Consider the following 12111-nt stretch of genomic DNA (forward strand, 5'->3'; position numbering starts at 1 on the left):
AGTGAGTAAAACGGTTCAATATGGTTCCAATATTTAACGAGGAGGCTGAAAATTGCCGGCTTGAAGTGGAGGATCTAGGAAGAGCCTTTGAGACAATATTTACGGAGAGCGACGATGCGCGGGCGAGAGGAGCCAAACCGCAGCTTTGCACAGAGGTTGTCGGATGGTCCCGGCACCTCCGCGAGGGTTGTTCTGCACTTCGGAGCCCTGGTCCCCTCCTGGGACAGCCCACGCCACAGGCTGGGAGCAACTTCTCATGGAAGGGTCTTTGCTTGTCTTCCTCCTAAACCAGGAACGAAAGAGTAAAGGAAGGGGTGAAAAAGTCAAAGATGAACGGGAATAGAACAAAACATGGCTGCAAACAAAAAGGCAGCGGTGAAACGGGTGCCCGTCCCCTCCTCCTGTGAGATCCTCCAGCAGATCCTGTTCATTCCATGCCCGATGCAACTGGAAGCATCTCGCCAAGCCAGCACCGTGCCAGGACGTGTCTCCTGGCCCGCGGCTCCTTGACACAGTTGAGTGGTTGAAAGACCTTGTGGGGGAGAATTTATTCTGGGAATAATTATATTAAAAAAACTTGCGGGTTGGTAGAGCGGTCCCAAAGCTGAGGGCTCCAGCGCTAAAGATCGACCCTCAAAAAAATAAAAATTCCTTCCCGGTGCCTGGATGGTGGGTTGGGACGCGCAGGGTTTGGGATGGGCACCCCAAAGCCCACCAGACCCGTGCACGCTCCTCTGCCTTTCCAAATCGGATTTTGTTGTTGTGTTTGTTTTCTCCCCCTGGGGAAAACGTGCTCCATGGGATGGGATCAGCCGATTTCTACATGGAGCTGGAAGTTCTCAGTGGCGTTTTCCCTCTCTCCATCTCAGAAAAGCGGTTCCTTGGCAAAACCCTCCGACTTTAGCTATCGATCCAGATGATCCCGTGCCAGCTCGTGGTCACTCATTTCAGATCATGCTTTATCATGGCTTCCATTGGAAGACCGTTGCCCACGTCCCCCAACTCACAATGCTCTCTCCGATCCTCAGAAAAGCCAAAACTTCAACAGGATCTTCCTCGTTCCCTGAAAACATCCAACCCTGCAGTGCTTCGCGTCACAGGACGCGTTCCCTTTTATGCTAGAATCTGGACAAAACCTTTTATTTCAGGTGTTGGAGGAGAAGGTGAGGTGCTGGAGGACTCTGGTCCTCCATGGGGAGCAATCAACCCTTTGGAAAATCAGCCTTGGGCTTTCAGCTGCCCAGGCAGGAGACAGGCAGCCCAGCCCAGTCCAGCCCTACACCCAACCCAGCTCACAGCGACGTGGCATCTCCTCCTTTAGGAGTTTTTCCACCAAGATGATCTTCTTGCCTTGTTCAGCTTTCATCCATCCCTGCTCGACTCTACGTGCCTGCACCCACCAGGTAACGTGCGTGGTGGCAGCTGTGGAAGGAGAGCAGCAGGTATGGCTTTTCTAGCAAAGTGAGCTTGAAAGTGTCTTTCTTTGTTGGTCTGGAGAGGGAACCATTGAGAGAAGACCTGGTCATGGTCATGATTTACAGAGGAGAGGAATGATCCACTCTTCTTGTCCAGTCCAGATGGGAAAAGACATAATAGGCTTAAACCACAGGACAGATGTAGGTCAGGTCCTGGGAAGGATCGGTGAGGCCGGTGAGCTGCTGGTGTGGAACGTCTGGTCCCCTTCACCGTCAGGACAAACTGGACAGGCATTTACTGGCGTGGCAGAAGAGCAACCAACCCATCCCAGGGACAGAGTAACATGCGGGTTGACCTCTCCAAGTCCTCTCAGCTGCAGTTTTCCACGACTTGGCCTTTTATCCCAGCCAAAATTGCTGAACTCGAATCCACAAGTGGGTTGGGAGCAGGTCAAGCGGGACGTGCTGGTGTAGGAGCTGCTTGCTGGAGGCCCCGGATAACCCCATCCCAACACAACGGTGAGACACAGGCACAAGGTGGGAGGAGAGGGGGGAGCCCCGGGGTGTTCGTGGGTACCCGGGCACCTGGCTCTGCAGCCCACGTGTACTCGTGGCCCGGGAAGAACGGCTCCATCCCTTCCTGCTCCATGCTGCGCAGCGCATCCCTTTTTTTTAATGAACCCCTTGAAGTCATCTCCAGATTTTGCAGCTCGTGCCCTCGCCTTTCCCTCCTTTAAATCTTACTTGGAAGCTTTTAGCTGATACATGAGCCCAATAAAGCCCAACAATTGGAGAGAAACCCAACCCTACCCCCCCTTCCCCCTTCTCCGTTGAGATCAAACGGGTTTTAATCGGAATAGAATTTCCTTTGACGAAATGAGTAAAATCTGTCGCTCGCATCCGCCCAACCGGCCGCTCCTCAGCCCTGGGCTGTGGGTCTGGCCATGGCGCAGAAGCCAAAATCTCTCCGTTCTGCTCACCCCCGTCCCTGGCTGGACATCCCATCCTTGCCCATGGACCCCCGAGGGGTGTCGGGGTCCCTCCGAGCTGTGCCAGGATGTGGAGATATGGAGGCTCTGCTGGAGCATCCAGTCCTGCAGATCCCGGCGTCCTCCTGGCGTGCTCGCGGACGAGCCGCGGACATTTCGGACATCTGCTCTGGCGGTGGCCCCGTGGCTGGTTGAGCAAAGTCCCTCTGCAAATGAAAGCTCCTGCCACGGCGCTCAGGAAATGGGCCTCAAACCCGACTCCAAAGCACCAGCAACTCGTTCCAGCCGCCGAGGGGAGAGTTTCCTTTCATCTCCAGCCAGGAGTTTAACCGGCCTGTCGTCTCTCCGCAGACGAGGCTTTGAAGGCTCGCAGGGTCCTCCCACATGTGCTGCTGGGGCTGGGAGTGGTGGCAGCTCCAGGACCGGGAAGAAGGAGAGGAGGGGAAAGCAGCATGGGAAGAAAAGCGTTCTTCCCGTCGGGAAGTGCCCAAATGGGGCAACTGGAGGGGCTCCGGCAAACCGTCTTCATCCCAGATGTTCATGAAGAACGGGGTATCCAGGAGCTGGGGATGTTCATGGGCTGGAGCACTGTGGGACCTGCCGTCCCATGGGTCTCCTGGCGATGTTGAACTTCTGCAAAGTCTCTTCCCCTGGAAGCTTAAACGGTTTTGGAGCTTTTTGGGATGGAGGCAGAGATGCTACCCCCTGCTTTCCTGGGCTTTTGAAGGATCTTTGGGCTTGGGAGGGTCTCCTTTCTGCCCAGGACTGAGCTGTGGGGAGAGCAAAGGTGATTAATAGAGGTTGCAGAGGTGGAGTTTGGTTCTCACTGGCAGCAAAGTATCAGTGACGCGGGGAAAGGCCCAAGCTCTCTACCACCCCCTACTCCAGCCCTCACTCAATCCCTCTTCTCCAAAGTCCTTCCTCCTCTTTCTGGCCCTCTGTGACTTTGTCGATAACAGAGCAGGGCACGGGTTGATGGTGATGGAGGGTGATGCTCATGGGGTCTAGAGGCTGGGGATGGGGACAGAACCCATCCTGTCCTCTCCCATCCCACCCAAGTCCATCCTAAGACGTTGCGCATAACCATGCTCTGCCAAGCATGGTCCAACTGGGAACCATTGGAAGCCACCGGGTCATGAACATGAGCTACTAATTTGCTTCAAGGTGCCGGTGGGTGTCATGAAAGTGGACTCTCATGCAAGAGCCATGTGAAGACACCAGCTTTTCCTGAGACCCCGTTTTCCTCTGTCCCATGGGTTGGCACAACTCCACCTTGGCCCACGTCTCGAAGGGAGGAGAAGCAGAAAACTGAGTCAGCTTTGAGCGCTTGCGAAGTCGCTCACGCAAACAAATAACTCGGCGTTCTTTGGGATGTACGTCATTGGTGTCATCCGTCCGTCTGTCCGTCCGTCCACTCTGTGCTTTTGGGGCCTTACCCCGCTGGTAGCCTTCATGGCATTTAGACAACAGCCCAAGGAGAACTGTCATTAGATGTGTGTGCTCACAAGTGTCTTCCTGTTTTGCTTCCCTCTTGTTGCCCCCCAGTTAAAAAAATATTTGTTTTTTCCCCTACTTTCACTCCTTCCCAGTTCCTGAACGTGACTCTCTGGTCGATTTGCTGGGAGCAGGAGCAGAAGGGACCAAGAGAGTTCATCAAGTGAAATGTCTCCTCCCATCTGGGGAAGATGCTCTTGGGACAGGGACCTCCTGGGGCAGATTCAACCTCTGCCCTTCTGACACCTCGCACGGCTTTTTTCCAGAGGCTGTTTTGCTCCCAGTTTAACCAAAACCCACCACAAATGTTTGTCTCGTTGCTCACGGCAGTTTTGAACTTCCCTTTCCCACAAAAGCTCAAGCTCATGCTGGAGGACGGCGCGGTTCTGTGTGGGGCAGATGGAGGTCAGGATGTCTTCCACTTACTGGATCCTCTCCAGGTCCGTGCAGAGAGACGTAACCACGAGCAAAAATACAGATTTGCCTCAATCAAACTCCTTTTAAAGTAAGGGACCATGTTCAGTGCACCAGGGGAGAAAAGAGTCAACTTTTTGGCTTTGTCGGGATTTCAGGATCATGCGGAGGGGAGAGGAGAGGGACGACGACTCGCATGGCCATGGCCATGGCCACGGTAGCTCGAGGGGAAAGGTGTGTGAAGGAGGGATGAGTAGATGGAGTTACAGCTGCGAGAGGTGTCCAGAAGTGTTCAAGGCCAGGTTGGATGAGGCTTTGAGCAACCTGGTGTAGCGGAAGGTGTCCCTGCCCATGGCAGGGGAGTTGGAACTGGATGGTCTTGAAGGTCCCTTCCAACCCAAACTGTTCTACGACTCTATGATTTTCTCTTGTGAGCTCCCACACTTTGGAAACTCTACTTTTTGGGGGTTAATAGCTGCACAAGGAGGTTTGACACCTTGGCAGGGGGGAAGCAGACCTGGAGCAGGGGGGGTTAGGCAACATTTGCACATTCAGAGAGGATGAAGCCATAAAACTCCCTAAAAAGCAGAAGATGACCCTTTGGTTTCCCTTCCCACAGACTGGACTGGAGGCTGTAGGATCTCCTGGCTGGAAGTGACTCACTGCAAGAGTAGCGCGGTGGGGAGATGCCTCCTGCTAACCCAGCCACAGCCACCAGGATCCTTGCTCCATCTGACAGTGAGTCACTGACCTCTCATCCCTGGGTTCCTGCTCCTAGCCCGGGTCCAGCCAAGTGCTGGGATGAAACGTAGAGCTCCCAGTCAAGCCCTCGCCTGCTACGTTGCCCACAGAAGGTCTTGTTTCCTTCCCCTCGAATGCATCAAGCCCATCCGTGGCATCACAGCGCCCCGTTCATCACCCAAACCTGCTCCCGTGGCACAAATCTTGCCAGGGCTCTTATTCCCTCCTCCCAAAGAGTTTCTTTGCGGGGAGAGCGGGGAGGCTCTTGGCAGCGGGACCCTGAACACGGCGCTTTGCTCCTTTGATGGCCAGATGGGAACAGATGGGGAAGAAAAGGGAGAGGGGGGAGAACACAACCAAATTTCACATGTGAAAATTAACTGGAACCAGCTCAGGGTGGCGGTTGGCATCTCCAGGGCATCCATCGGTCCCACCGCCCCATCCCACGGCACCGCTTATGGGAAGGGGCAACGGGAGGTGGAAAAGCACCAGCACCTCACTCCCAGTCTCACCAGTAACACCACCCTCGGTCCTTTCTGTGCCCCCAGCTTGAGGAGGGGGGATGCGTTTCGGTGGGGAACATCTTTTAGTTCTTAAAAAGTCCAGCGAGTTCCAGGAACGTGATGTCACTTTGACAAGGAAGCGAGCGGCGAGGCCATCCATCAACGCCGCGAGCGCCGCGGATCAAAGGGCCCCGCGGCGCTGGAGCTGCCTTTTCCAGCCGGAGCCCCCGCGCCATCCCCCTCGCCCGTATCCCCCGCGGTTGCCGCGGCAACAGCACGCCGCAGCGGATGCTTCGCATTTTTATTCGCGCCACACATGTTTCCACTCTAACGCCGCAATAAGTAGAAAAACCTGCGAAACCGAAGCTGCTTCCCCGGCCTCCGGGGCAGCGGCTATTCCTGGCTCCCTTTCATCTTCCCGATTTATTAGCGTTATCCTCCTTTTTTTTTCACGCGGGATAAAACACGAGATTATTTTTGTCCTCTCTAACAAAGAAAAAGAGCTTGCAAAAAAAAAAAAAACAACCCAACCCAACCCAACGCCAAAAAAAAATTCAACCCAACCCTCTGCGTCGAGGCTCAGCCTCTGATTTCGTGCCCGGAATTATTTGCAGGCGCAATCGGGTCCTCGGCCACCAAAGCGACGCGGTCGCCAGCGCCGGGCTCACACATGGACCATGTTACTCCTGGTGGGAGGGTTGGTTGCCCCGTTCTACCAACGTGCAAAGCTGGGGTGGAGCTCAGGGGGTGGCACTTTCTCAGCTTCTTTAGCCCAAAACGGTGTTTGCACCCAGAGCATGGTGGAGGTCCTGTCCCAACCCTGCTCTGCCCGCCGAGGGCACGTTCTTGCATCTGTGGGAGTTGTTGGGGTTGAACCCCGCTCTCTTGGCCGCTCGTCTTTGCGAAACGTCTTGTCCACCTTCTTTCCACTGTGCTGGTGGAGCACCAGCTCCATCAGGTATTAGGCTCTTCTCCAGCATACATTAACCCAAAGACCCTATCTACCCCTCCAAGACCTCCTCCCATCACAGGCACCCAGCTCAGTGCCTCTTGGCAAAGTCAGGGCAGATCCTCGTGCTTTAGGTCCAACCCAGAAAAGCCAAAAGATGTGGTGTCACCAGTGAACACGCAGCAGATTGCTAAAATAAACGTTTTCTCTTTGAGATATTAAGTGGTTCCTTTGTGCTCCCATGGGGTGTCCTGCATTGGACAGTGAAGTTTTTATTCTCAGAAACAATCTCTTACTCCAGCCAAGGAGATGAAAGGGTTAGAAGACAAGGAGAAGGGAAGGCCAAGGTTAAGGAATGACCAGTCCATCTGGTAGACCTCCGATATTCATCGAAACCGAAGCACCAATTAGGCGTAGTGGGGAAAAGATGCCTCTGCAGAGAAACTGGCTTAAGAAATGGTGAGGAGGACTTGGAGGTCTGGTGGTGGACACTGTCCTTCAGACCATGCAGAAAACAACCACCCTCTTGCTCTGGGGGACCATTCCTGCAGACCTGTGGCAGACGGAGAGAGGCCAAGGTGTCTCAGGACAACAGTCTACCACCACGGCAGAAGGGTTGGAACTAGATGGTCTTGAAGGTCCCTTCTGACCCAAAACATGATTCTATGATTATTGATGTGCCTCAGCCGTGTTTTTCCAGGCGACGGACTCCCCGCTCCCTCGCTCTCTGCCCCTCTGTGGTTCGGCAGTGTCCTTGCTTTCTCTTTTTCCACCTTTCCTTTCTTTCCAAAGTGCTGACTGACCCCACAGACCTCCCCCCTGCCCTTCCCTTCCCTGCAGAAGCCCTGCAAACCACCTTCTGGGCTCAGATCTGCTGAGGACACTCCAGCTTTGGGGACGTTTCCTTCCTAATCAAAAAAAAAAAAAAAAAAAAGCTGCTCAGGAAAGATGGATTTGAGCAGCAAGAAGGTGGAGGAGGACCAGGAGGGGAGGCAAGCAGAGGGGCTGGGACATGGTGGGAATTCAAATCTTCCATCTGGTGGCTTCTCGCTGGGCTTCTTTTTTTTTTCTCTGCATATTTAAGGTCTGAAATTTTCACTGATCTGTCAAAACGAGCCCTATAAACCCCCCAGCTTTGCTGGAAAAGCAAAGTTATTGAAACCAGTTTGGTGACTCGTGACCTTTCCGTGAAAAGTTTACATTAATATTCTTCCAAAAAAACACTCCCTGAAAGAACAAATTGAAATGTTTAAGGGGGAAAAAAATTACTCTTGCCACAAAACATCCAAATCTGGGTTAGAAAAGCTCTCTGGAGGAGCACGGGGTGCTCAGCTGATCCTTCCCGCAGATGGAAGCTCATTGTGTTCCCCTTTTTTCTCAAGGATACCGGCAACAATCCCAGGCTCCTCTGAAGCCGTTCACCAGTGAAATTGAATTAAATTTATTTAAAAAAAAAAAAAAAAGAAAACAATATTTTTTCTTTAAAAAAATAGAGAAAATAAACCCCGTGCCTCAGCTGGTGTTAATTCCTCGGCGGAGCCCGGCCAGCTCCTCCGAGCGCAGGACCGGAGGACCCTGGGTCCTGCTTGAATCCTGCCCTCCCCGGGGTATTTCTTTCCTCACCCTTTGTTTTCTCCTGCTTTCCCAGGCCCCTGTGATCTATTGTCTTTCCGCGTGACGAACATCTGATATTAGTCGCTGTCTTGACAACGCTCGCGTGTGAGTAATGCCTCTGAGCCCGTGCCGCGCCGGCAGCGCCGGCGTCGGTGAGGAGGAAGGAGCGAAGTCACCGGGCTCCATCGCAGCGTGTCCCAAGTACCAAGGTGTTTCTGAGCAGCTTTGATTTCTTTAAGCACCGTTGATTTCTTCTTTTCACCCGTTGGCTCTCTGCGAGGTCCCAACCACAGCTACGGTCATCCCCAATGAGTTGACAGTTGAGGGTGGTGAGGCATTGGACCAGTTTGCCCAGAGAAACTGTGGCTGTCCCATCCCTGGAAGTGTCCAAGATCAGGTTGGATGGTGCTTTGAGCAACCTGGTGTGGTGAAGGGTGTCCCTGCCCATGGCAGGGGGATTGGAACTGGATGGTCTTGAAGGTCCCTTCCAACCCAACCCATTCCATGGTTCTATGATGAAGTTCAAGAGAAGACTGCGGTACAACAGCGTAGGTGATTCAGGATGAAGGTAATACCGACAAGAGGAGAATATTAATTTGTTCTACTCAGCAAGACAATTAAAAAAAAGGTCGTTGCCTTTTAAAGGACTTTCTCCTGCAGCCTCCTGTTCGTGCTCAGCCTGAGCTGCCGCGTCTCCGTGGTGACCGGTCTGGGGGCAGGCGGGGGAGCAGCACGGCACGGGCTCGTCAGTGCAGGAGAGCTCAGCGTTACATTATATGTCAACTCTATCATTTATGTTTCATTGATATTATTTTAATGATTTTGATGAACTCTTGGTACTGTTTGAATCTATATGGTTCCCATTATACCTCTTTGTGGTCCCATGATAAGACAGAATAACAGTAAGATTTTAGCAAGGGTCATGGAGCTCTGTTGAGGATGGATCCCAATATCCCCAAGGAGCATCATGCCAGGACTTCTGTGTCCCACCAAAGAGGGTCAGGGTGAGAGCTCCCGAGGACCAAGAGCAGGAAGATCATGATGAGCTTGGATGAGATCAAAAGAAACGCCTTGGAGAGGCAGAGAGGGCACAGGCAGGAGATGGGAAGATTATAGGGATTCCCAAAGGTGTAGGAGCTCTTTGGGAGCGGGTGGCTGGATGTGGGAGGATGGTGGGCCACCAATGGACTCCAGTTTCATGTGTTGATTCTACTGGTGTGATAACAGAGGGCTGAAAACTACCCGATATAAGGAGGGACCTGTGCAGAATGTTTTATGGCTTTGTAGTCTGGCTGTAGACCTCCAACCTTGGGTAAAAGAGGATGCAGCTCTCCCAGTGTTCCTGCAGGGAGGACAAAGTGGGTTTATCTGTAGGCAAGCTCAGGAACGCTTCTAGCACTCCATTTCCTGGGGAAATGGATGTGGATCCAGCCAGGAACAGGGTCTGGACCCATTCCACCCTCCCTGTCTGCGACAGCTGCCATTTTTATTTGAGAGGAGCATGATGGTGGATGAGTGTTGGCTTCCATCTGTATAATTAGGACTCTTGTAGATGGCCAGAAATGTAGACAGAGGAAGAGAGATGGATGGGTGGGTGGATGGGTGGGTGGGTGGGGAGATGGATGGATGGATGGATGGATGGATGGATGGATGGATGGATGGACAAATGGATGGACAAATGGATGGATGGATGGATGGATGGATGGATGGCTGAATGGATGCAAACTCAAATTCATTTTGAATTATGCCATTCCTTAAGGGCAACATGGAAGCCTGTCACTGTTGCTTCTTCCTTTGGACCCAGAGAATACCCTGTACTGCTCGTTGAAACATCATTGCTCCACATTTCCACATGTATCTCTCATAGATAAAAGTCTCCTATTCCAAACTGGACAAGTGAATATTTCTGACTGGCTTTTGCAGGGTCAACTGGGCTTAAAAAATTTTTTTTAAAAAAAAGCCTCTCCTGAACTCCATGGCTGGTGCTCACATTAGCATAGGCAATGTCCCCCGACATCCGGGCAGGAGCATCTGTGCCGGAGGGCTTGAGGGTGTCGGTGGAGGAGGGAGGGAGGAAATCTGGAACCCATAAGCTCCACTGATGTTTGCATTACCTTGCACGGCTGCATTGGTCTGTGCCTGGTCCGCCCACGGTCCCCCTCACCCTATCAGCAAGAGCCATTTCCCAAAGTTATCCGAACGCCCTCCTCTCCGTAGCCCAAAGGAAAAACCAACGGAGCTCCTTGGAGGGCTCCGCAAGGCGTTGGGAAGTTTGGGGAGGCTGAAGGGTGGATGCTCCAGGCTGCACCTCTTGAGCGGGCGCTGGCTGCTCTCGGGGCCGCTTTGCCCATGTGCCGCGACCATCGCGTCTCGTGAGCGCCCGGAGCCCTTCGCCCACACGGTGCCCAGAAGATGAAAGAGGAAAGCATGTGCCCGGACTCCCCCGAAGGCAGCCTGGTCACCAGCGAGGAGGAAGGCGAGCGGCTGCACAAGAAATGCCTCCGCAAGCGGGGCCAGGGGGGCAAAGGCGGGGAGGAGGGCGGCGTGCCCTCGCCGCAGGGCAAGCGGAGCAAGCGCAGCCCCGTCCCGCAGTCCTTCGAGGACGCGCACACGCAGCGCGTCATCGCCAACGTGCGGGAGCGCCAGCGGACCCAGTCGCTCAACGACGCCTTCGCGGAGCTGCGGAAGATCATCCCGACGTTGCCCTCCGACAAGTTGAGCAAGATCCAAACCCTCAAGCTGGCCGCCCGCTACATAGACTTCTTGTACCAGGTCCTGCAGAGCGATGAGCTGGACCACAAGATCACCAGCTGCAACTACCTGGCCCACGAGAGGCTCAGCTACGCCTTCTCCGTCTGGAGGATGGAAGGGGCTTGGTCCATGTCCACGTCCCACTGAGCTGGGGGTACGTATGGCCACCTCCCCGCTGGCATGTCCCGCGTCCTCCGCGCATCTCCCCGGCTCGGTCCCGCGCCGCAGCCGCCCCCTCCTCGCGCTCCACGGGCTTTAACGAGCCCCAGACGTAGCGGTCGGAGGAGGTGGCGGTTCCCAACCTCGCCGGGGCTGGAGGACGTCGCGGGGGGGGGGATGAGCGGCGGAGCCCTAAAAAGTGACCGGTCTCATTTCGCGGGGTCTGGTAGCGAAAGGTGTAAAATGAGGGCTTCAAAATCTGATTTATCCTCCGGTGGTGACCCGGGAGGGCGCGTAAATCAGCAGACACCCTCCAGAACGTGCTTGGGAGGTGTCAAAACCGCATGAGCGAGACCGGCGGCGGCCCCGCGGCCACCGGCCGACGGCTGCTGTTGCTCCCGCCGTGGGAAGCGTCCGGCCGCATCCTCGGCAGCCGTTCCCCGAAGCCGTCGGGTGGCCCGGGGGCCTCCAGCCCGCCGGGCTTTGTCCTACCCCTCTCCTAAAGTGCTGCAGATGAGATGGGATCCGTAATCCCTTTGGATCTGTAGGCGCCCTGCGCTGCAGGGAATAAAATATTGAGCGAGGATGCCGGGGCAGCGAGATTTGCCCCTTGTTTGGAAAGCTCAGCACCATCCAGCCACCACCTGAGCATCCTTTCAGTCACCAGCAAAGGGGAATATAGGATTATTCCAGATCCTATTTTCAGTCCATTTTTAGTATTTTCAACCTAAAGGTCTCATTGGGTTGGGAGAAAAGGGGAACGAGGGGAGATGGGTCAGTGACGCGCCGACGTTTCCTGCAGCCCACGAGCCGGAGCAGAAGGCTCCAGAGGACATTGCCGAGCTGTGGACTTTGGAGACACTTCATGGGAGCCCAGCCCAGCTCCCAAGAGCCCCTGTTGTCCCCTAAACAGGATCAGGGCTCCCATTTTTCCCCGGGCACCGCGGCATTAACCCCTCCTTGTGTCGGCCCCGGCGCTGGGGTGAGGGACCACCGGGTCTTCCAAGGAAGCCAACTTCAAAAGGACTCTCATTTTTCTTGCACCCACCACTACGGGCTGTCCCTGAAAGACCCTTTTCTTA

General features: G+C 54.3%; 1 protein-coding gene across 1 annotated transcript; it reads left to right on the forward strand.

The window, feature by feature from the left end:
- The first annotated feature begins 10525 nt into the window (after positions 1 to 10525).
- LOC147526500 (twist-related protein 2-like) lies at positions 10526 to 11017 on the forward strand. The gene has a single exon (XM_086628482.1). The coding sequence runs from the start codon at positions 10532 to 10534 to the stop codon at positions 11015 to 11017; it is 486 nt and encodes a 161-aa protein (XP_086484608.1). The 5' UTR covers positions 10526 to 10531.
- Positions 11018 to 12111: the final 1094 nt, after the last annotated feature.

Source organism: Tauraco erythrolophus, chromosome 31, assembly GCF_009769465.1.
Source record: "Tauraco erythrolophus isolate bTauEry1 chromosome 31, bTauEry1.pri, whole genome shotgun sequence".
NCBI lineage: Eukaryota > Metazoa > Chordata > Aves > Musophagiformes > Musophagidae > Tauraco > Tauraco erythrolophus.

Bases quoted from the DNA above. Each gene is read 5' to 3' on its own strand.
- LOC147526500 (XM_086628482.1), top strand. From the start codon at position 10,532: ATGAAAGAGGAAAGCATGTGCCCGGACTCCCCCGAAGGCAGCCTGGTC.